General features: G+C 48.1%; 1 protein-coding gene across 1 annotated transcript in view; it reads left to right on the top strand.

Annotated features, from left to right (window-relative positions):
* Window positions 1–1,125: 1,125 nt before the first annotated feature.
* The window catches only part of VPS11 (VPS11 core subunit of CORVET and HOPS complexes), a 141,414-nt gene continuing 119,232 nt past the window's right edge, over window positions 1,126–23,307 (top strand). The window contains exon 1 of the mRNA XM_078682206.1: window positions 1,126–1,313. Within this exon, the coding sequence (XP_078538332.1) occupies window positions 1,181–1,313 (133 nt within the window). The 5' untranslated portion in view covers window positions 1,126–1,180. The remainder of the gene's footprint in view (window positions 1,314–23,307) is intronic.

Here is a 23,307-nt window from a genome sequence, read left to right as displayed (position 1 = left end):
TTTTTTCCTCTCAAAATGGCCGCCGACGTCGTTTACATGTGACGCGATGACGTGGAAGCCGGCTGACGATGACCACAGCTGTTCTGGGTGCCGTTACAGAATGACGGTTGGTACGCACCGTTGGTTACAGTTGACAGGGTATTATTTCTTTTCTTTTTCGCCTCAGGTCCCTCAATCTGTACGATGCATTTATCAGTTTGGCTTTTAATATGCGCAATTTAGTCATACAACTAGATGACGATTTTAATTTGCAGATGATTTCTGTCAGTTTACACTCTATCTGCACACAAATTTTCAATACTTCGCTGAAAGCTACTCAACAGTAGGTTAAGTTCCTGTTAACTTGTTGCTCTTGCCACACACGTTAATGCTCCGTTTTTGACAGATATTGCAAATTACTCACTTCGTTTCCATGGCAGTTTTTTTTCCATATTTTGTTTCTGATCGCCAAAGTCTTTTTTTTTAAGTTCCTGTTTCTTTGTGCCTGGTTTATTTTTTTTATTCCTCTGTAAATACCACTAGCAGCACAATGACGGAGTAGCGTGGATGACCGCTTGACTTCTTTCTTTTTTTTCCTATTAATTTTCCGTGGGTTCCGTGTTGGCTCGACGTCACCAGTATTGTTAAGAATTACTCCACCATGTGATTAGAGAATTCCTTTATTTAATACGAGCCAACACGCATGCTCCTACAGGCGTCGGTGCTGAGCTGCAGTCAGCTTGGCGATCAGCTGATAACTGTCACTTCTGACAGTTATCAGCTGACGACCTCACTGCTGGTACGGTGTCCTCGCAGGGACCCTGGCAAGCACATCAGGTAAGGTGTCCCGTAGTGGACACAAGTATTCTAAACACAACAGAAAGTGTCACTCATAGTCGTTGAAATGTCACTCATAATTTCACTCACATTTTTTAAATGTCACACATGGCAATCTGAAACCTTGGCAGCTATGCTTACGTATTCCTGTGTTTTACTCCCTGAGACCAGCCCAATCTTCGATGGAACATCGTGTCTCGGTAATGACGAACAACGTCACCTACTCACGGAGAAAGCCAGTCGGTTATCACACAGCCAGGTCACGTGACGGGAGAACTGGGAGGAAGTCCGTTGTTGATGTCGGCGGCTCCCGCTGGTCATATGACACTGGAAGCCACAGTCACATGTCCCGTCCGGCCTCAGGATGGCTGCCTACCTGCAGTGGCGCCGCTTCGTCTTCTTCGAGAAGGAGGCGCTGGGCTCTCCGGGGGAGGGCGCCCTCCTGCCGACCGGCATCAGCGCCTGCGACTCAGGCCGGGGCAGCCTGCTGTGCGGGGATATCCTTTTCGGGAACGTGGTAGGCTTTAGGGAACCGAGGCGGTAGCTTGGAAAGTAGGAAAGTGACATGCCAATGAGAAGGGGGCTGGTTAGGTGAGGAAACTGGTGAGAATGGAGTCAGATGGATCTGAGGAAGCACCATGTGGATGAGCAGTCCTGCCAGGGGGGAAGGTGCCAGGGGAGATATCTGAACATAAGGAGTCTGCAGGGAAAGGGGGCTGCTATACATTGGGGTGTGGCTCAGATAAGTGGATTGGTAAAATGAGGCGACAGTGAATTGTGCCTTATGCATATTTGGTCTGTAGCAGTGCTGAGATTGTAAGAGGTCTCAAGTTTTTCAGTTAAAGACGCGTGTAACTTTTTTATTCAAGGGGGTTTCTTTGCCTTCTGGGTCTTGTAGTCTTGATTTTCTGATGGGCTAAAGAGGATTAAAAATCCCAGAATACGAAGTGGAAAAAACATTTGACTGGGTCATGGTATGCCCACACACGGAACTCGGAAAAATGAGAACTCTGCGCTTTCCACGTTTTTATTTTATTGTCTTTCCAGTGGATGACCTGATTAAAAAAAATGTTTTTATTCATAGTCTTTATTCTACAGTTAGTGTTGTCTGCTAATTTCTGTCTTGAATGGGTTGTTGGCAGTATGTTTAACGACATTAAAAATCTTTTTATAAAGTAATAGATGCAGCTTGTCATTGGAGTCCTGCCCCCCCTCTTATTAAGGCCCAGTTCGTAGTATATTCCCCTTTCAATGATTCACTCTCATACAGGAGAAATATCTTAATGCTGTAGTGAAATAGGATCGACCCCAGAACTCTCACGTTTCACAGATACACGCAAGTAATTGGGTGGCTAAAAAAATGCATGACAAACTTTATTCAAGCAAGCCAAACATACCTTAGATATTATTTCAAGCCTTGAGAACGGGGTTTTTGGCGAAACATGTGTTGCCTTTAGCAGTGAATGTATATCATGTAAACAAACTCTGCTGTTTTAATTAAAGTATTTAGTAGTGAAGACAATTTCAATAAGTCATTGGATCATGGTGGATTTATGAATGAGAATTGGTATGGCATAATATTTTCACTAGTATTAAAAGCGATACAAAAATAGATATTAGTATTAACCTCCTATAATTATTGATCTGGATACATTTACCCTACTTGTTCTTGTCTAATAACTTGCTGTCTGCCTACGCCACTTTGGGTCTAACACAGTTAGTTAGTTAATGAACCTAATCCTATTACAGGACATAACTTGGATTTGAAAAATGTGTATTAGATTTATTTTATGTACCAGTTAGTTCATCTGACCATACAGAGCTGCTTTTGTTTTCAAGTTACTTGAATCATTCTACCATGCTTACCCCCACTTCCCCTTCAACACCTAGATATAATTCTGCTAACATTGATCTAAACAATCTGAGTGCCTTGCTTGAATCTTTTGGCCACAAATTTCAAGATGCAGATCTTCAAACTAACAATAGGGAAATTAAATGTTTTGATTTCCTCGCCGAATCTTTTGACTTCCAATTTGAACACCGTTGAATCTAATTACTCCTTTATAAACAGTTTACTTCGTTCATCCCTGCGACTCCCTGGTATTCTCGAGCACTTGGTGCTGTATAAGTAAATGTTTGTGTTTTGAATGGCTTAGGTGTTAGGACTTGCAGCCTCATGCCAGAGCTTCATACTTGGCTGTATTTAAAGTTCATAAACAATAAATTAGATGGACACATTCCAGTTATGCAAAAAGAATAATTGATGGACAGAATGCAGAACAATGTCATACATTCACCCCAGTACAGAGATCTGGACCTAAATCCATTGTTTTTTTGCTCACCACGCCATTCCAGTTTGGACCCAGCCATATGCAAATCAGTCTTGGCCCTGCACCCAATAGGAAAAGTCCAGCCCGAACTGCCAGGCCAGGTCCTCCCTGGACTGGAAACAAGCATCCTAGGACCGGTTTCCGGTCCCAGGATGCTTGGCAGTTCGGGATGGACTGTTCACATGAGGCACAGGGTCAAGACTATTTTTGCATATAGCTGGGTCTGAACTGAGGTGGCGAAGTGAGCTAAAGAGTGATGGTGAATTCAACCCAGATCTATGACTGGGGGTGAGGGTCTGAAAAGTTTCAGCGCTCCGTCCCTCATCTCCATATGTTTGCCACATTCCAGTTATGCGAATCAGTAGTGGTGAAGGAATTTTCCAATTTGATTTGCATTCACCAATTGACTACTCCCACTTTTGCTTTGCAAATCTTTCCACTTTCTTCAGAGATAAAATTCTATTTACTCACCAGAGTTTTTCTCCCAGTAAGACTGGTGCCTATCTATAATGCAGCAATTGGGTTGTCCTGTACTACTTTAAGACTCAGTGGCGCTAATGTTTGCCAGTTGTGTTCCGTGACTACTGCCTGGACTTTCAAGACTAGGAAATCTACAGTGCTTGGCTCTTCTGATGATCCTTGCCCCGCATGGATCTTGCCTATGGCAGCTGCTACGCCATAATTTAAGTTTTATGCTGCAAGGTTCCTCAGGACTCCTCACTAAGTACGACTTTATTCAATCTGTATGTTGCTTCTCTTACAAATCTCATTAGATCAACCATCTTTCCTGTATATGTTATGCTGAGGACATATCCAGGTGATTCTGAGACTTGATGGAAACCGCAACAAGGACTTAAACTTCCAACAGGTTCTCAGAACAGTTGCACACTGGATGTCTAGAAACTGCCTTGAACTCAACTCTGATAGAACCAAGTTTATGGTGCTTGGTGCGCCGCCATATATCTGGTCCTCCGGTTGAGGTTCAGATTCACTCGGGCTTCCACCTCTCACCTGCCAGAACAGTTCACTATCTTGGTATGGTATTCAATGAGGACTTTTCTTCTAAACGCAGATTGTTAAGATGTTGCCTGCATGCTTTGTTTATTTTGGGGTTTTAAGGAAAGGTCTTAATTCCTCCATGACTAGTACCTGCTACCCAGTTATCCAAGCCAAACAGTAGTAGCTGCCAGATTAGATTGTGGTAATGCAGTTACTTGCAGATTGTTTCCTTGCCATTGCATATTAAAGCCAAACCTATTGCCTTTGGCAGTGCTTAATAGCCGTAGAATATCTCAGGTGGAGGTGTTATTGCTGGTGATATTAGTGATGGAGCGGGAATGGTATTGGTGGTTGTAGGAAATCTGCCTTTGCTGTGTGGTCACCCCTGATTTTTCGCTTTTGGTGAACCCTATATCTTTGTTGGCTTTAGAACTGTGTGCACTTTCACACTGTTAACCAGTGGTGTAGTGCCAGTACTCCGATATTTGTCACCCCACCTACGGGACATCATCAACACCTCCTTCGACTCCGCCACCTTCCCTGAGAGCTGGAAGCACGCCGAACTCAGCGCTCTCCTCAAGAAACCCACAGCAGACCCCACCGACCTCAAGAACTACCGTCCCATCTCGCTCCTCCCGTTCCCGGCCAAAGTCATCGAGAAGACCGTCAACAAACAGCTGGCCGCCTTCCTCGAGACGAATGGATCCCTCGACCCCTCACAGTCCGGCTTCCGAGCGAACCACAGCACCGAGACCGCCCTCATCGCCGCCACCGACGACCTTCGAACTCTGATGGACAACGGAGAAACAGCGGCCCTCATCCTCCTGGACCTCTCCGCGGCTTTCGACACTGTCTGCCACCGCACCCTAGTACAGCGCCTCAGCAACATCGGAATCCAGGAGAAGGCACTGGAATGGATCACCTCCTTCCTCGACGGAAGAACACAAAGAGTCCGCCTACCACCGTACAAGTCAGAGGCCACCAAAGTCATCTGCGGCGTCCCTCAAGGATCCTCACTGAGCCCCACCCTCTTCAACGTCTACATGAGCCCCCTCGCGGCCATCGCACGCCAACACAACCTCAACATAATCTCCTACGCTGACGACACCCAGCTGATCCTCTCCCTGACCAACGACCCCGCCACCGCCAGAGCCAACCTGCACGAAGGGATGAGAGACGTAGCCGAATGGATGACGACCAGCCGCCTGAAACTGAACTCAGACAAGACGGAGGTCCTCATCCTGGGCTCCACGCCCTCCGCCTGGGACGACTCCTGGTGGCCCCCCGCCCTGGGCACCGCGCCCAAACTGACGGACCACGCACGCAACCTGGGCTTCATCCTGGACTCCTCCCTCTCCATGACCAGACAAGTCAACGCCGTCTCCTCGTCATGCTTCAACATCCTGCGCATGCTACGTAAGATCTTCCGGTGGATCCCCACCGAGACGAGGAAGACGGTCACCCAAGCCCTCGTCACCAGCCGACTGGACTACGGCAACGCCCTCTACGCCGGAACCACTGCCAAACTCCAGAAGAGACTCCAGCGGATCCAGAACGCCTCGGCGAGACTCATCCTCGACATCCCCCGACGCAGCCACATCTCCGGACACCTGAGAGATCTGCACTGGCTCCCGGTCAACAAGAGAATCACCTTCCGTCTCCTCACCCACGCACACAAAGCCCTACACGACCAAGGCCCGAGCTACCTCAACAACCGGATCAACTTCTACACTCCCAAGCGCCTCCTCAGATCTACCAACCACGCCCTCGCCGCCGTCCCCCGCATCCGAAGAGCGACAACAGGAGGAAGATCCTTCTCCTACCTGGCCGCCAAGACCTGGAACTCACTTCCCACCGATCTGCGCCTGACCCAAGACCACCTCTCCTTCAGGAAGAAGCTCAAGACCTGGCTGTTCGAGCAGTAGCGGCACCCCCCCCCCCCTCCCAGCGCCTTGAGACCCTACGGGTGAGTAGTGCGCTCTACAAATGACCTGATTGATTGATTGATTGATTGGGGTAGAATTGATGTACTCCCAATTGGTATTTTTAACTTGCCTATAAGTCCCTAGTATATGGTACAAAATGTACCCATGACCTGGAAGTTAAATGTCACTAGTGGTTGGGAATAGTTATTGTGCCATCTACAACAATGGCAGTGGAAACATGGCTTCTTGTCTACCATTGGAGCCTGACTGTAGCAGTGTAAACATTTTAATTCGACCTGTCAAAATAAACCCTTTTGACACGTAAAATGTTACTTTTAAATATTTAGAAGCCACCCTTGTGTAGGCCTTGCAGCCCAAAGTGTATGGTGCATGGTTTTTTGAAAGTGGGACATGTAGAAATTTAATGTTAAAGTGTCCTTACAGTGACTGGCACCCAAAAGCTATTTTTCACTGTGACAGGCCTAGCTGTCCTATGTAGAAAACTAGAGTTCAGATTAAAATCCTAATACTATATCATGGGACTAGGACCAGCTATGTAAATATTAAAACAACTATTTTAAAAGTTTTTTTTGAAAACGCAATGGAGAGTCAACTTCAAGACAGAAATTAAGTGACAGCAAAATGCTATTTGATCACAGATGGATGAATCGCGAGGTAATTTCCTTAGTTTTTGCAAATCTTTATTCAAACATCTAGTTGAGGAAAATAATTTCCACGCAGCCAACTCATTTCGCCCAGTTATGGGTTTCTTCAGGGCCTCTAAACAATTGTTTTCTTCTATTTTAGAAAATAAACTGCCCATCAGTTGTCCCTTATGCAGACATAATTTCCATCTGTGGATCCTCTATGATAAATTACAGGACAGCAAAGTTTAACCCTCATCCTGAGCTGTGTTCAGCCATTGAAATCGCATAGTTTCATAGCGGAATCCTGCTGCAGAGTGAACCTGTATGGAACCTTGGCACTTAAGAAAAGAGTAGGTGAAAAGAGTCAATAAGGAGCCTTAGACGAGGAGCTTTCTGTAGAGTCCCGGAAAAAGAAGGGAACATGGGGGTGCAATGGAGAGGAGGTGCTAAAGGCGACAGGTATATATTTGGTAAGGCATTAGATTATTTTTTGGGGGGGGAAGGGGGCTTGCGTTGGGGAGGAAGAGAAGCATGTCTGTTCCAGCTATGTGAGAATATTATGGTAGCCATAGCCTGATTATTTTTTGGGGGGGGAAGGGGGCTTGCGTTGGGGAGGAAGAGAAGAATGTCTGTTCCAGCTATGTGAGAATATTATGGTAGCCATAGCCTGAAGATGAAAAAGTATCAGATCTTGGTCAGAGGAGAAAGGATGGGCCTGAAACTCTGGAATGATACTTGGGAAGGTGACAGCCACCTTTTGTGCTGAGGAAATGAACTACTAGCCATATGTAGGTAATCACTTAAGAGTGGAGATGAGGGGAACCTTGATGGGGGCGTGATAACATATGTACACAATTCGTATGTGAGGAATGGAAGGTGTTGCATGCATGTGGAGGATTGGTTTGATCATTTGTGTCTCCAACCCTTTCAAAGGTGAAAACTCCTTGGATCATTTGGAAACACCCTGAGCTACCACCTAGAATATGGATAAAATTACAGCACAAAAAGGGCCCAGACACTAAAACACAACTCCTGGAGCCCCCCGTCCTGCTCCATTAAGCACTCTTTATTAAGGACCGAAGAACTGTATCATGAAAGATTTATGTGCATGGTCCCCATGGACCAGTTTTGCCTCTTATTTCTAGACAATAGCCCTGCTTTAATACGACAAGATTTAAGAATAGGTACATTAAGCTTTATAGTGCTCTACAAAAAATCTATATCAGCAGCTATCTCCATAACTAAGACTATCATTCTGAGGCAAAGATTAAATACAAATTAATGAATGAAATATTGTTTTATGAAGTACTTTGAATAATATTAAGGGAAAGGATTGAGCAAACAAAGGAATGACAGAGATAATATAGGGAAGAGAGAGAGCGAAAAGCAGAAAAGGAGAAATGGAAGGAAAGGAGTAATGAACAGAGTGTGTGGAAATGAGAGGGAGGAAGGGAAGTTGAGGGAGGAAAGACAGAAGGAGATGGTATCCAAGGAGAAAAATGAAGTAAAGAAGAATGAAGTAAGAAGCAATGAAAGAAAAAATTAATGGAGAGAGAAACCAGAAAGGGAACAAGGAAAGGAGTAACAAAGCTGACCTGTATTTTTTTCTTTTGTTAATGACTGGCACCTACTCAGATGCTACTGACCTGCACCTCACTGCCGCTTGCAGTGCGTTGTATCTACAAGTGGCGCTCATCTTGAAGTGGGTTTGAATGATTCCAATGTGCTGTTTGAGAGTATGCACACACAGGCATCCATCTTTCAATTGTTTTTGTTATACCTTCCTGCAAACTATTTCATGATGGCCACCTATGCATAAGCATGCAGCTATAATGGTGGCTATCTTTTGAGGTTTTTGTTGTGTAAAGTATTAAAAAACCATTCCAAGATAGCTACTCATTTGTACACATGTAAATAGGGATGGTCTTCCTATAATGTTTTTTTTGTAAAATATAATAAACAGACACAAGATAGCCATCCATGGACTTCCATATTTCAATGCTTTATGGTCCAGTGTACTATAAACCATTAGAAGGAAGAGGCTGAAATGCCAGAAACCGGTCCCCGGTAGCTTGTCTCCTTTCTGGTGAAGAATTGGCTTGGTAGTTTGGTCTGCCCTGTTCCCATGATGCACTGGGCCAGGGACAGACTAATTTGCATATAGCCAGGTTCTGAGCTGGGATGGGGCAGTGAGATAAATAACGGTGATGGATCAAGCCCTGATCTTTGGACTGGGTAAGAGTGGTCTGCTTAATTCAGACACTCTGTTCATCACCACCCCCTTTTCTGTATCGTTTTTGGCCACTATAGGTGTGGCAGGGTATACTCAGACATGAGTCCCTTTCTCACTGCTCCATCAGGATTCAAGCAAGCCGGGCCGAAGAGGCTGAAATGCCAGAAACCGGTCCCCGGTAGCTTGTCTCCTTTCTGGTGAAGAATTGGCTTGGTAGTTTGGTCTGCCCTGTTCCCATGATGCACTGGGCCAGGGACAGACTAATTTGCATATAGCCAGGTTCTGAGCTGGGATGGGGCAGTGAGATAAATAACGGTGATGGATCAAGCCCTGATCTTTGGACTGGGTAAGAGTGGTCTGCTTAATTCAGACACTCTGTTCATCACCACCCCCTTTTCTGTATCGTTTTTGGCCACTATAGGTGTGGCAGGGTATACTCAGACATGAGTCCCTTTCTCACTGCTCCATCAGGATTCAAGCAAGCCGGGCCGAAGAGGCTGAAATGCCAGAAACCGGTCCCCGGTAGCTTGTCTCCTTTCTGGTGAAGAATTGGCTTGGTAGTTTGGTCTGCCCTGTTCCCATGATGCACTGGGCCAGGGACAGACTAATTTGCATATAGCCAGGTTCTGAGCTGGGATGGGGCAGTGAGATAAATAACGGTGATGGATCAAGCCCTGATCTTTGGACTGGGTAAGAGTGGTCTGCTTAATTCAGACACTCTGTTCCTCACCACCCCCTTTTCTGTATCGTTTTTGGCCACTATAGGTGTGGCAGGGTATACTCAGACATGAGTCCCTTTCTCACTGCTCCATCAGGATTCAAGCAAGCCGGGCCGAAGAGGCTGAAATGCCAGAAACCGGTCCCCGGTAGCTTGTCTCCTTTCTGGTGAAGAATTGGCTTGGTAGTTTGGTCTGCCCTGTTCCCATGATGCACTGGGCCAGGGACAGACTAATTTGCATATAGCCAGGTTCTGAGCTGGGATGGGGCAGTGAGATAAATAACGGTGATGGATCAAGCCCTGATCTTTGGACTGGGTAAGAGTGGTCTGCTTAATTCAGACACTCTGTTCATCACCACCCCCTTTTCTGTATCGGCCACCTATGCATAAGCATGCAGCTATAATGGTGGCTATCTTTTGAGGTTTTTGTTGTGTAAAGTATTAAAAAACCATTCCAAGATAGCTACTCATTTGTACACATGTAAATAGGGATGGTCTTCCTATAATGTTTTTTTTGTAAAATATAATAAACAGACACAAGATAGCCATCCATGGACTTCCATATTTCAATGCTTTATGGTCCAGTGTACTATAAACCATTAGAAGGAAATAAAATATCAGCAAAGCCAGTAGCTTTACAGGCGATGCTGTGGTATTCCACCAAAATACTGTCTTGTTAATTTGGTCTTACTTTTATTTAGTATCCACAACTTCGGAAACATATTAATTTTGGATCCAATTTTTTGGATCCAGTGGTTTGGCTTAGGATGGTGTGTTTTTCATTGCTTGTGGTTGATTGAAAGATTTTGTTCTTGTTGCATGTTTCTCTTATATGTTATTTACTGTACAGAGGATTGTTTTGGATCTTATTCTTTGCTTGGTATTATTTATATTTTTTCTAGGTGGAGTTTGATTTCCCCCCCCCCCCCCCCCCCCCCAAAAAAAAAGCCAATATAACTTTATCTCAACATTCTATATAATTTTTGTGTTGGTTTGTTGCATTAAGGGATGCCTATGTATGTAATCATAGTTTATTTTAAAGAATGAGGCAGTTATGTGAGGTACCATCCCTCCCATTTCACTTTTGTCTGGGTCTCAAAAAGCAGGATTGCAACATGGACTCATCCTAGATTCCTTATCTTTGATTATTGTTTTTAATATGTTTAAGGTTTACTTTGCCTTCGGGGATTTATTTGTATAAGAGAGGGGGCTGCTGTACATTAAACATATTTAAACACCTTTTTTATTTTTTTTTAAACCCTGACTGTGAATTTACAACTGAGCCCAAAAGGAAACGGCAGAATAAACAAACCGCAAAAGCGAAGGGCTCGAAAGGTTCTAATACATCAAGATCCCGGCCCAGCTTTAACTGTCCAGGCCCAGGAAGTGCTGCTAACACGGACTGGTCTGATGTGCTCGGCAAATTTAAGGATGCGATCCAACAAAGTATTGCTCCTTTGATTGATAAGACTATCCATTATAGAGTTAGCTATAATAAAACTAGCTGAAGGGATCAAACCTACAAAAGAATCCATGAATTCAATCTGCCCCACAAGCAGGTCCCTTGGACCGGATCAGAACTATAAAAATGGGTGTGAAACTTTGTCTCGAGGCCAAGCGATGGAAGGATCGGTTACTTGTGTTTATAACCCGCTTTTGCAGTGCTCCCAGCCCTTGGCACCTTTGGCACTACCTGCAGCAGAGGTAGAGAGGATTCCAAATAGCTAGACTGTTCAATCGGAGCCAGGGGTAGTGGTGGGTAGGAGTGTCAGGCGGGATGAGGGGCTACCATGCCTAAGTTTACCCCCGGATTGTTGTCCCTATGTAGCTATTTTGTCAGGGGTACCAAGTATAAACGCAAACATCAATGAAACCACCGACCAACTAAATAAAAAATAAAAAAATTCTGTCATTGGTTAGAAAACAACGTCCTCCACATTGACTGTAAGGACTATGACTATATTTTGTTTGTTAGAAGGGTTTGGGTGGGTTTGTTCCATACAAAAATCCCTAGAGTGAGATTGTGTTGTGATCAATTGCAGGTCTCCTGCTTTGGCCAAGTGATTACTTCAAAGTTCTGCTCCACTGTTCATCAAGGTAGCAGGTTTTAACATCCCTCCGCTTGGCTTTTTCTATCATTGCTTACAGCCCTATCCTCGAACAAAGGACAGTATGAATCACTGCACTTTCAGGCACCCAGTTATCCCAATTGATCAAATAGCTATTCCTGTCAAGAAATAGATTTGATTCCCCCGTCTGCTATGGATCTACACCTTCCAGTATCCTAGGTCGTTCACTTAGAATTTTATGCTGGAGTATAGCAGGTATCTGATTTTGATATTATTGTGCTCCTGGAGACTTGGGCCTTCGATCCAGGTGGCTGGGATGGATATGAAAGTTTCTGTGTGGCAGCAACTCCTTCCCTTGGTTTTAGGCCGCGAGGGGGATTAATTACCCTGGTCCGATTCTCAAATAACTTGAAGGTATTTCCAATCCCCCTGATGCACAGTGGAATCCAGTTATTATGGGTCATTATTATTATTATACATTTTTTTTAAATATACATTTTTTATATTTGAAAATAAACATAAAACACATATAAAACAAATACAGCGCAGTTCCATCTTCAAGACATTCGAAATTTGCACCTAGTTTAGTTACAATATAATATAAATCGGCACAGAAGTTAAATGTCTGTATTAATTGAATCACGGTCCCATTAATCCACTGAACCTCACAATGTCACATTGTCAACATTAAATGGGGAAGGGTCATTAAAAGGGGTGCAAAGGAAACCTCTACTCTTGTTCAAGGGGCCCCATATTTTCATCCATTTACCCGGGCATCCCCTGCTCTTCTAGCCCGCCATGGGTGATTATTTCTAAAGATTTCCACTTTTTCCCAGCAAACTTTTATAATTCTGTCAGTAACCCTGGGTACCATGTTGAGGCACTTTTTAGGATTGTATCACTTTTTATTAATTTTCAAACAATGAATTGAAATTATACAAATCATCCGCCTACAACAAACCATCAATGGCTGGCGGCGAAAGGCAAACAAAACAAAAGAGAAAAAAAAAGAGGGGAAAAAGAAGACTATAAAGAAACAATAATCAACTATACACATTAATAATTAAACTTACCAAGCACCCAACCAGGCCTGCCTGAACTGCATTAACGTCAATATAATCCAGCTTCCACCCCTGTATTATTTAAGAGTCAGGTTGCGTGCCCGCTGTTAAGCGCAAAACACGTGAATATCTCGGGCATGTGAGTTCTCGAAATGCTGGACAAGTATTTAAGGCAAGGGCTCCAAGTCTCAAATTTAGGGAGTGTGTGATCTACAACTGCGGATAATTTCGCCATTCTCAATAGGTCCCAGAGTTTATGTAACCAGTCTGAATGTGTGGGTATAACATCAGTCCCCCAGCATGAGAGTCAGACTTGCTTAGCTGCACACAATGCTAGAGTTATGGCCCTCTCCCTGAGTGAACGGAGGGCATATGTCAAAGCATTGGGGAGACCCAAGAGAACATAGCTAGGGAAGCGGGGCAACTCAGTCTTAAACATCTGATCTATAGCCGCCAGTATCTCCTCCCAATAGCAATGCAGTTTGGGGCAGTGCCATAAAAAGTGAGTTAGGGTACCTGTGGTTTTTTTTTTTGTCACAGCCCCGCCAACATTTGTCACTGCACCCATGTTTCCACGTAGACAGGCGAGCGGGTGTATAATAACAATAATGTGCCAACTTATGAAGGGTTTCCCTCCCTGCTGCACTGTGCGCTGACGTACGAGCACGCTGCAAAATGTCTGACCATTCTTTATCTGTGAACGCGCGCTCGCATTCCAATTCCCATCTAGATGCTCTCGCTGGAGATAATAGGGGCACAGCTGAGGTGTTCGGAAAAGAGTAAATGTCAGAAAGCAAATGCCGGTCCTCATTTCGTGTGAAGAGCCAGCGCTCCAATTGCGTAAGGGGTCTGCTGGCGTGGGGTGTCTGGTCGAGTCACCCAGTAGCGAACGGCTGCATATCGCCATCTCTCCGACTCCGGGAGACCATAGTCTTTTTGAAGCCCTGAAAAGTCCTGTAGTCCTTGTTCGTCAAAGAGATCACCTATTCGTTTACAGTTGGCATTTTGCCACCGAGAGAAAGCTGTACGGCTCATGGCGGGGGGGGGGGAAATCTGTGTTTCCTATGATCGAGGTGAAAGGGGATATTGGGGAAGGAGAGACCTTTAGAGACGCTCCGTTTATCCTGTGCTCCCATTGTAGCCCGGACCAGCGAGGAAATATACACTCCTGCTGGGCAACTCTTACGTGGTAACCAAGAGGCTTTCCAGATGTGAGTACCAGCCACTGCCTGTTCTAAAAAACACCAGTGCTTCTCTGTAAGCGGGCGTAGCCTTTGCACTGCGACCGATTGGTTTTATCAATGAGGTGGGATATTTGTTTAGTGTTGTCCCCACATGTGCGTCCCGGAATAAAGCCCGATTGATCTGGGTCAATCAGGCCAGGCATATATTTCCCTGGTCTGGTGGTCAAGATCCCTGTAAACAGTTTGACATGTACATTCAGGAGGGATATGGGGTGGTATGAGACGCATTGTTCCGGGTCTTTTCCGGGCTTTAGTAACACTGATATTATAGCTGTTTTCATGCTCTTTGTCAGAGTACCTGTGGAGCTAAAGGAGTTGTATAGACGTACCAAGGACAACTGCGCTGTGTATACTTTATAGAAAGCAGCAGTGTATCCATCCTGACCTGGGGCCTTGTCAACCTGAAGTCTCCTGATTGCGTCAAGGACCTTCTGTAATGTAATGTCCAGGTCTAGGGGTGTGGCTACTTTGGTCAGGGGACCCGTTCCATATATGTGGTGTGATGCCCGTGTTGCTGTGCCTTTGCTTCATAAAGATTTGCATAGAACTGACCAAACTCTGCCGCGATCGCAACATCTTTCGGCAGAGTATTCAGGGAGTGGTCCGTCAAAGCCTGTACGTGGCAAGCCTGCGTCTGTGTGCTTAGCCTATGCGCCAGTAATTTACCAGCCTTGTTCCCTCCTGCATAATATTTCTGCCGCTTACAGAGTAATGCATACTCGGCTGCGTCCATATCTAAGACTTGAAATTGTTTCCTAGCAATGGTCAATTGTCGCCTTGACTTATGTGTTCCCTTATGCCTTTGTGTTTCCTCCAATGCTGCCACAGCCCCCTCTAACTCCGCGCGTTTGATCCTGCAATCTTTGTAATTCCTTGCTGCTGTTGCTATATAGGTTCCCCGCACTACAGCCGTAAGCACGTCCCACAGCGTCAGAATTGATACCTGGGGTGTATCATTGACGGTGAGGTAGTCCTGTATTACTCCCCGAACCTCCTCCTCATCCGAGCTGCTAGTAAGCAGTTTAGGATTGAGTCTCCAGGTTTTAGATTGTTGTTCGTTGGCTGTAAGCGCAATACCAGGGTAATGGGGGAGTGATCAGAAAGTGAGTCCACCTCGATGTTTGTTTGGTTTCGTCGCCGTCCGCAACAGTGAGGTGGAAACTAGGAAATAGTCAATTCCGGCATACGACTGGTGGACTGCGGATAAGTGGGTGTATGATTGCGAAGTGGGATGTTAAGCTCAACCGCCTCGATCTCATGCGACTCCAGTTCTTTTACACAAGATTGAGTCTCTTGCAAAAGACATAAGTCACATTACATTGCCTTCAATTGCGTCAGCAGCGCTACTATTATTATTATTATATATATATATATATATATATATATATATATATATATATATATATATATATATATTTTTTTTTTAGAGTTAAGGTCCTGTACGTTGAGGCTAACTACCTTTATCATGAGTTGGTGTTAAAGTGAAGAGATGATGACTTTAAAGAGTGACGCTTTGCTTTTCCTCTATTTGGAGAAAGGAACAATCTAAAGCATTTACTGCGTGTGGACCTGGGGGGTTGAAAACATGCAAAGAAACAACAATACCAATTGAGGAACAAACAGTGTAGACGTGGGAGGGGTCCATGTCATAGGCAAGCCTTGTGAGTCATTCAAGATGGAAACAGTCAAGGGAGTCCTCCGCCAGCGCATGCTAATATCACAAGATTATCATGCAGCAGAGATCGGAGCCGAGCAGGCTAACCATACTGTGTAAGACTATTCGGGCCAAAGCCAGTTCCGCTGCAGATCTGTGAATACGCAGTCCCTTTTGGCTCTTGCTTCCAGGACCATTATTCTTTTTCTTGTTCCGGTGCAGAATCCTGCTTTGCAAGGTGCTGGATTAGAGCTGACTGCTCCATGATGCTTTCACTGGTTGATGGCTTGCTCACAGGTTTTTGTAGCGTGCCTTTAGGGAGCCGACCTCGCCTGTTGGGCCTCTGAAAGCGCGAGGAGGGGGATCCCCGTTCATCCATCCACTCCCCCTGTTCCAGGTCTAGGCCCAAGATTTCCGCTGCTTTGGGTGTGGGGGGCTGTGTGAGTCGAGCGGGTCTCACTGTCCCATATGAACTGTAGGCGAAAAGGGTGATCCCATCTGTAGCGCACATCCTTTTCCCTCAGGAAATCAGTAATGGGTTTCAGAGAGCGACAATGCTGCAATGTGATGAGAGAAAGACCTTGAAAAAGGTGAAACTTGATCCCTTCAAAAATGACGTAAGCCTGGGCTCGTACTTCATTCATTATAAGTTCTTTCTGTCGGTAGTAGTGTAGACATGTCAGGATGTCCTGAGGGGTACCTGGCGAGGAGGATGGGAGACCTGCCCTATGTGTATGGTCCAAGGGTATATTAATGTCCCTCAGTTCTGGAGCTATTTGGCAGAACAGCCGTGTGACAAAGTCTTCGAGGCGGTTGCCATCTGCCTGAAGTGGAACCCCCTTACGTCTTATTGGACCAATTTTGTAAATCTTCTAAATAGTAGTTGAGGTCTGCATTACCCTCTTTAAGTGCAAGTATCTCACTACGGTGTCACTCCAGTTCCTGCTCTCTAGCATCACCCATTTTCTCTACGGAGTCCACTCTCTGCTCAAGTTCGCCCACCCTGCGGCGCCGTTCTGTCACGTCGTTTGCCATCCCCGTCCTTAATGTTGCTATATCCTTCCTCAGTGTACCAATGAGGGACTCCATAAAGCCCCTTGTAACCGTACCCTCCTCGCCTCCTTCCTGCCCAGTGTCTGTACCTGTCGACAGGTGCTCTGGCGAGGCCACTCCCAGGGCCTGATCTGCCCGCTTGGGAGAGGTTTCAGTAAAAAGGTCCTTGATGGTAGGGTCTTTTTTAGTGCTGATATTTGCCATCTTGCCCCTCCAAGCAGATTCGCTGTAGGTCGTCTTCTTTGAGGTCATCAAGCGCAACTTCCCTTTGCACCGACTGCCCCACCGATTGTAAGTTCTTTTGCAATGTACTTTTCCTGCTGCACGTGCAGCACCAACCCAGTCCTCTGTATCTTGTGTGGTGGGAGGGGTATGCAACACGCTCGCTGATCACCCCGATACCCCTGTGCTTCTGTTGGGGCGGAACTTAACACTGTCCCAGGGCCTGGCTCGGGGGAAGTCGCTATCCACACTCTGCCACACAGCCTAGTAATGCCATGTTTCGCTGCAGGGGAGGCAGAAGACTTCAACACACTTGAGGGTGGGGGTCCCGCTCCACCGCAGCTGTTCTGGGTCTCCCAGGGCAAGCTCTCCCAGTAGCTCAGACCCCACTCCTGGCCCTCCAGCAGCGCACTTACACAGTGTGGTTTATCCCAGGGCACCCTGTGTGCCGTTTACACTCCTCCTGTGCCCGCGGTGGTGCGCCGTGCTCTATTCCAGTGCACCCGCCGGCACCACAAGAAAGGGGGGAGGGGAGGGAGGCGGCGGCCCCAGCAGATTGCACCTTCAGGGCAGACCCGCTAACTCCTCCAGACGATGCTGTATTGCCCAAGCAAGCCGCATGTTCTGCTCAGCAGCGATCCCCTCCACTACCCCCCCTGCCAGAAACTCCTTACTTCTGTCTCCGGTGCTTCACTCTGGGCAAACATGATCAGTGGCGTCACCAAGGTACCCCTCCAGCACTCAGTTCCTCAATTGGAGCAATGCTTTCTCCCTCGACGATTCTCTCCTCACGCCGCTCTCGGTGCCTTAGGCCCAACCAAACAACGAGGTTTATCCGCCGTATGGGTCTTAGGCCGCAGTTCCGCCTCAGGACATGCGCAAGTCACGGATCCGGCGTTCCAGTGCAGTGGGTGAAGGAAGTGCCCCCACCGGCCCGCAAATTGTCCGGAGTGCTCCCCTTCTGGTGCGGCTCCGATGTCTCGAGAGCCCCCCGCCAAGCAGAAGCTGCGCACCTCACCGGATCTGGGAGTCAGCAGGTGCATCCCCGCCCCTCGGCAGCCATCTTGCCTAGCACGTACGTCTCTGCTGCTTTTCTTTATATTTCCAGGTTCCCCACACGCCCCCTTTAGACAATCAATCAATCATAAAAATGTGTATAGCGCGCTACTCACCCGTAAGGGTCTCAAGGCGCTGAGGGGGGGAGGGGGGGGGGAGGGAAGGGTCGCTACTGCTCGAACAGCCAGGTCTTGAGTAATTTCGAGAAGGAGAGGTGATCCTGGGTCAGCCATGGGTGAGTGGGGAGGGAGTTCCATGTCCTGGCTGCCAGGTAGGAGAGGGATCTTCCTCCGACGGTGGATTTCCGAATTCTAGGGACGGAGGCGAGGGTGAGGCTGGCGGATCGGAGCTGGCGGGTGGGTGTGTAGAAAGTGAGGCTGCTGTTGAGGTACTTCGGGCCCAAGTTGTGGAGAGCCTTGTGTGCGTGGGTGAGGAGTCTGAACGTGATCCTCTTGTTGACGGGGAGCCAGTGCAGGTCTTTCAGGTGGGCGGAGATGTGGCTGCGACGCGGGATGTCCAGGATGAGTCGTGCTGAGGCGTTCTGGATGCGCTGGAGTCTTTTCTGGAGTTTGGCTGTGGTTCCCGCGTAGAGGGTGTTTCCATAGTCCAGATGGCTGATGACGAGGGCCTGGGTGACCGTCTTCCTGCTTTCGGTGGGGAGCCATCGGAAGATCTTTCGGAGCATGCGCAGGGTGTTGAAGCTGGATGATGAGACTGCGTTCACTTGCTTGGTCATCGTGAGGGAGGAGTCCAGGATGACGCCCAGGTTGCGTGCGTGGTCCGTTGGTTTGGGTGCGCTGCCCAGGGCAGGCGGCCACCAGGAGTCGTCCCAGGCGGAGGGCGATGATCCCAGGATGAGGACTTCCGTCTTGTCTGAGTTCAGTTTCAGGCGGCTGTTCTTCATCCACTCGGCGACGTCTCTCATCCCTTCATGCAGGCTGGTTCTGGCGGTGGCAGGGTCGTTGGTGAGGGAGAGGATCAGCTGGGTGTCGTCGGCGTAGGAGATGATGTTGAGGTTGTGTTTGCGTGCGATGGCTGCGAGAGGGCTCATGTAGACGTTGAAGAGGGTTGGGCTGAGTGATGATCCTTGTGGTATGCCGCAGATTACTTCGGTGGCCTCGGATCTGAATGGGGGGAGGCGGACTCTCTGGGTTCTTCCGGCGAGGAACGAGATGATCCACTCCAGTGCCTTCTCTTGGACTCCGTTGTTGCTGAGGCGCTGCACTAGGGTGCGGTGGCAGACAGTGTCGAACGCTGCAGAGAGGTCCAGGAGGATGAGGGCCGCTGTTTCCCTGTTGTCGAGCAGGGATATGATGTCATCAGTGGCTGCGATGAGGGTGGTCTCGGTGCTGTGGTTGGCTCGGAAACCGGACTGCGAGGGGTTGAGGGATCCGTTCGTCTCGAGGAAGGCGGCAAGCTGTCTGTTGAGGGTCTTCTCGATGACTTTGGCAGGAAAAGGGAGGAGCAAGATGGGGCGGTAGTTCTTGAGGTCGGTGGAGTCTGCTGTTGGTTTCTTCAGGAGGGCGCTGAGCTCGACGTGCTTCCAGATCTCCGGGAAGGTGGCGGTGTTGAAGGAGGTGTTGATGATGTCCCGGAGTTGGGGTGCGATGATGGAGTCGGCCTTGTTGAAGACGTGGTGGGGGCAGGGGTCGGTTGGTGATCTGGAGTGGATGGTGTTCATCGTGCGGGTGGTGTCTTCGGTGCTGATCGGGGTCCAGGCGCAGAGGGTGGTGGTGGGGGGCGTTGGTTCGGTGGTTGGGTGTGTGGTAGGTGCGCCGAAGCTGTTGTGTATATCGGCGATCTTGCGGTGGAAGAACGAGACGAATGAGTCGCAGAGGTCTTGCAAGGGGGTGATGTCGTTGTTTCCGGCGCTGGGGTTGGAGAGCTCTTTGACGATGCTGAAGAGTTCCTTGCTGTTGTGGGCGTTGTTGTCCAGTCGTTCTGTGAATGCTGTCTTCTTGGTGGTGCGGATCAGCTGGTGGTGTTTGCGGGTGGCGTGCTTGAGGGCAGTCATGTTGTCTGTGGTCTGGTCGTGACGCCAGGCTTTCTCGAGGGTGCGGCGGTTCTTCTTGGAGTTCTTGAGTTCGTCGGTGAACCAGGAGGCTTTCTTGCTGCCGGGTCTGCTGGGAGGGTTCTTCAGTGGTGCGAGGTCATTTGCGCAGTTGGTGAGCCACTGTGTGAGGTTGCTGGCTGCTTCGTTGGGGTCCGTTTTGCTGGCGGGAGGGTTCTGGCGGAGGGAGGTGGTGAGCTGCTCGGTTGTGATCTTGCTCCTGCGAGGAATCTGTTGTGGGTGGTGGTGGGTCGTTGTTCTGAAGCTGAAGTGGATGCAGCTGTGGTCAGTCCAGTGGAGTCCGGTGGAGTGACTGAAGGAGATGTGCTTGCTGGAGGAGAAAATGGGGTCAAGCGTGTGGCCGGCGTAGTGGGTGGGGGTGTTCACCAGTTGCTTGAGTCCGAGGTTGGAGAGGTTGTCCAGCAGGGTGGTGGTGTTGCTGTCCTTGTTGTTCTCCAGGTGGAAGTTGAGGTCCCCTAGGAGGATGTAGTCAGCGGAGGGGAGGGCGTGCGGGCTGATGAAGTCTGCAATGTCTTCGCTGAATTGTGTGCGTGGTCCCGGGGGCCTGTAGATGAGGGTGCCTCTGAGGGTGGTCTTGGAATCGGTGTGTATCTGGAAGTGGAGTTGTTCGGCGGTGGTGAAGGTGTCGTCGGGGTTGGTCGTGATGTGGATGGTGTTCTTGAGTACGATGGCGATGCCTCCTCCAGTCTGGTTTACACGGTCCTTACGGGTGATCTTGTATCCGTCCGGGATGGCTATGGCGATGTCAGGCGCTGAGGAGGCGTTCATCCAGGTTTCTGTAAGGAAGGCGACGTCCGGTGATGTTGTCGAGCAGGTTCCAGAGTTCGACGGCGTGCCTGAGGACGGAGCGTGTGCTGAGCAGGATGCACTTGAGGTGGTTGCTGCTGGTGCTTGGCTTGTCGGGTGCGGTGCAGGTCCGGAGGCAGGTGAACTTGCAGGCTTGGCAGCTGAAGGCTCCGTGGGTGCATTTCGGGGTGGCTCGGTAGCAGGCGGGGCTCCGGTCTGGATTGAGTGCGTGGAGGGTGGCGGCGTCGTAGGGGTCCTGGCGCTGGGCGCGGTCCTGGCGCAGACGGGCTTGCCTTTGGCGCAACTTCGGCGCACAATCGGCGCGCCCGCTGCCCGTACGCGAGGCGACCTCCATAAATGTCGAAGTGGGATGCAGGAGCAGCTGGGAGGCGGGAGCGGGGTGGCCAATGGGCGGTCGAGGGAGGGGTCCAGAATACAAAAGGGGCGGGGCCGCAGGGGAGCAGCAGCGGGGATCGGGGAGGGGAAGAAACGGCGGGCCAGCAGGCAACTCTGAGTCATGGCGGTCTGGTACCCGTGCTTGGAGCCTGCCGGGACACCGGGAATCCGCTGCTTGGCGATTTGGCGCGGCAGAACTCCGAGGAAACTCTCCTACACGGTTGCCATTTTAGACACGATCCCTTGTGGTACTTTTGTAAGGCTGTGTCACTTTTAGATGCCAGATCATATGCTTATTTTAAATCTTCAACATAATAATAGGTGGAATTTTAACGCCAAGCTAGGGCATAACTCTAATGATGGCAACACTTTTGAGGTTGAATATTCTTTGTCTAGTGACTATGGGACTGACCAGACCGGCCACAAGTTATTGGAGGCGCTTGGGCAGGCTGGTTTCAGAAATATTCTGTGAGTGGGCTCTAGCTTGTCAATGGAATTACCAACCTTTGTGGGTTGGGGAAAAGAGACCATCATTGACTACATTTTTATTCCTAGGTCGCCCAATGGTTTTGTCAGTCCAGGGGTGGTACATGAAACCAACTTTAGCTACCATAACCCAATAGAAAATCGGTTAAGAGTAAAAGCTAGTCCAGGTATGAATCCTGATCCAGGCCTGACTGGCTTAACCACAAAAGATGCGGGCCTTAGGGTAAAACAGCGTAGCCTCTCAATTCCAAAACTGACTAAAGGTGTGGTCTGATTCAATGTTGGTATCGTAATGGAGCCCTTATTAGCACTTGAAACTTCACCTGTATCAATCGAGTAAGCATTTTACCAGTTAAATAGTTCTATCACTGCCATCATAAGGGATAGGGCTAGTAAACCCAGGGGGATAAAACCGGGTTGGTTCAATAAAGCATGCAGGTTGGCAGGCAGGTTGGCAGGCAATCACCTGCGTGAGGCCCTTAATACTAAACCATGTAACCAGGTTATCATCAAGGATGCAAGAAGGGCATACAGATTAGCTTTGGGGAAGCGGAAAGCCGAGTTCAAAGAAGCCTCTTGGGATCGGTTGGTATCCATCTGCTCCTCCAGAGATTGCAGGAGATTTTGGCCTGTGGTTAATGGCAGGCAGCCCAACGTGGCCACCCAAGATGTCATAGGTTCTTCCATCACTCCATCCCTTTGGGTTGCCCCTCAACCATAAGGTGTATGCAATGGATCAAGATTTCCCCATAAATCAGGGTAACAGTATGACAACTTGCACCCACTCGAGATTAGGTTTGATTATGAGGAGGTTTATGAAGCAATCATGGGAAGTCTGTCGAATAAAGCTCCGGACCCAGTTGGGATACTTTTGGATTTATACAAGGCTGAACCACACCTTTGGGCTTCATTCTTGACTAACGTTCTTAATTCTGTGTCCCAGTTAAGTTTACCCCGGTCTTGGAAATCTGCTATCCTAGTCCAGTGTTTAAGAAGGGGAATTGGCAAGACCCCATCTGTTATAGACCTATTTCCCTGGTAAATTCAGTTTTAATGGTGGTAGGCTGTATTGTTTTACACTGAGTGGAAGCTTGGGCCCAGGCTAATGATATTATTTGCCTTGTCCAATATGGATTTAGGGAGGGGATGGGTACGCTGGAACAATGCTTGAACCGTAACCTTATAATAGGGAAAAACGTGGTGGCGAAACAGGGGTCAATTTTTCTTGCATTCAAGTTCCTCAGTAGCGCCTTTGATCACGTAAACAGGGCTAAGCTCTGGGATATCCTTGGGGCAATGGGACTGTCAGCTCAGTTTATTGTTTTTCTTAACGCTCTCCATACCGACGTAAACGCTTGTGTTAGATACGGTATGGAGGGGAAGACAACAGAATCATTTAGCCTCCCTCTGGGGGTCAGGCAGGGTTGTGTGATAGCACCAATTTGGTTCTGTTCTATATACATAGCTTGAACACCTACCTGAATGAAAACAGGTTGATCTGCCTAAGTTAGTCAGTCAGTGTGCCTGCTTTTATGTGAACG

This window comes from Lissotriton helveticus, chromosome 3_1 (genome assembly GCF_964261635.1).
Source record: "Lissotriton helveticus chromosome 3_1, aLisHel1.1, whole genome shotgun sequence".
NCBI lineage: Eukaryota > Metazoa > Chordata > Amphibia > Caudata > Salamandridae > Lissotriton > Lissotriton helveticus.
This window is presented reverse-complemented; position numbering and strand designations above follow the sequence as displayed.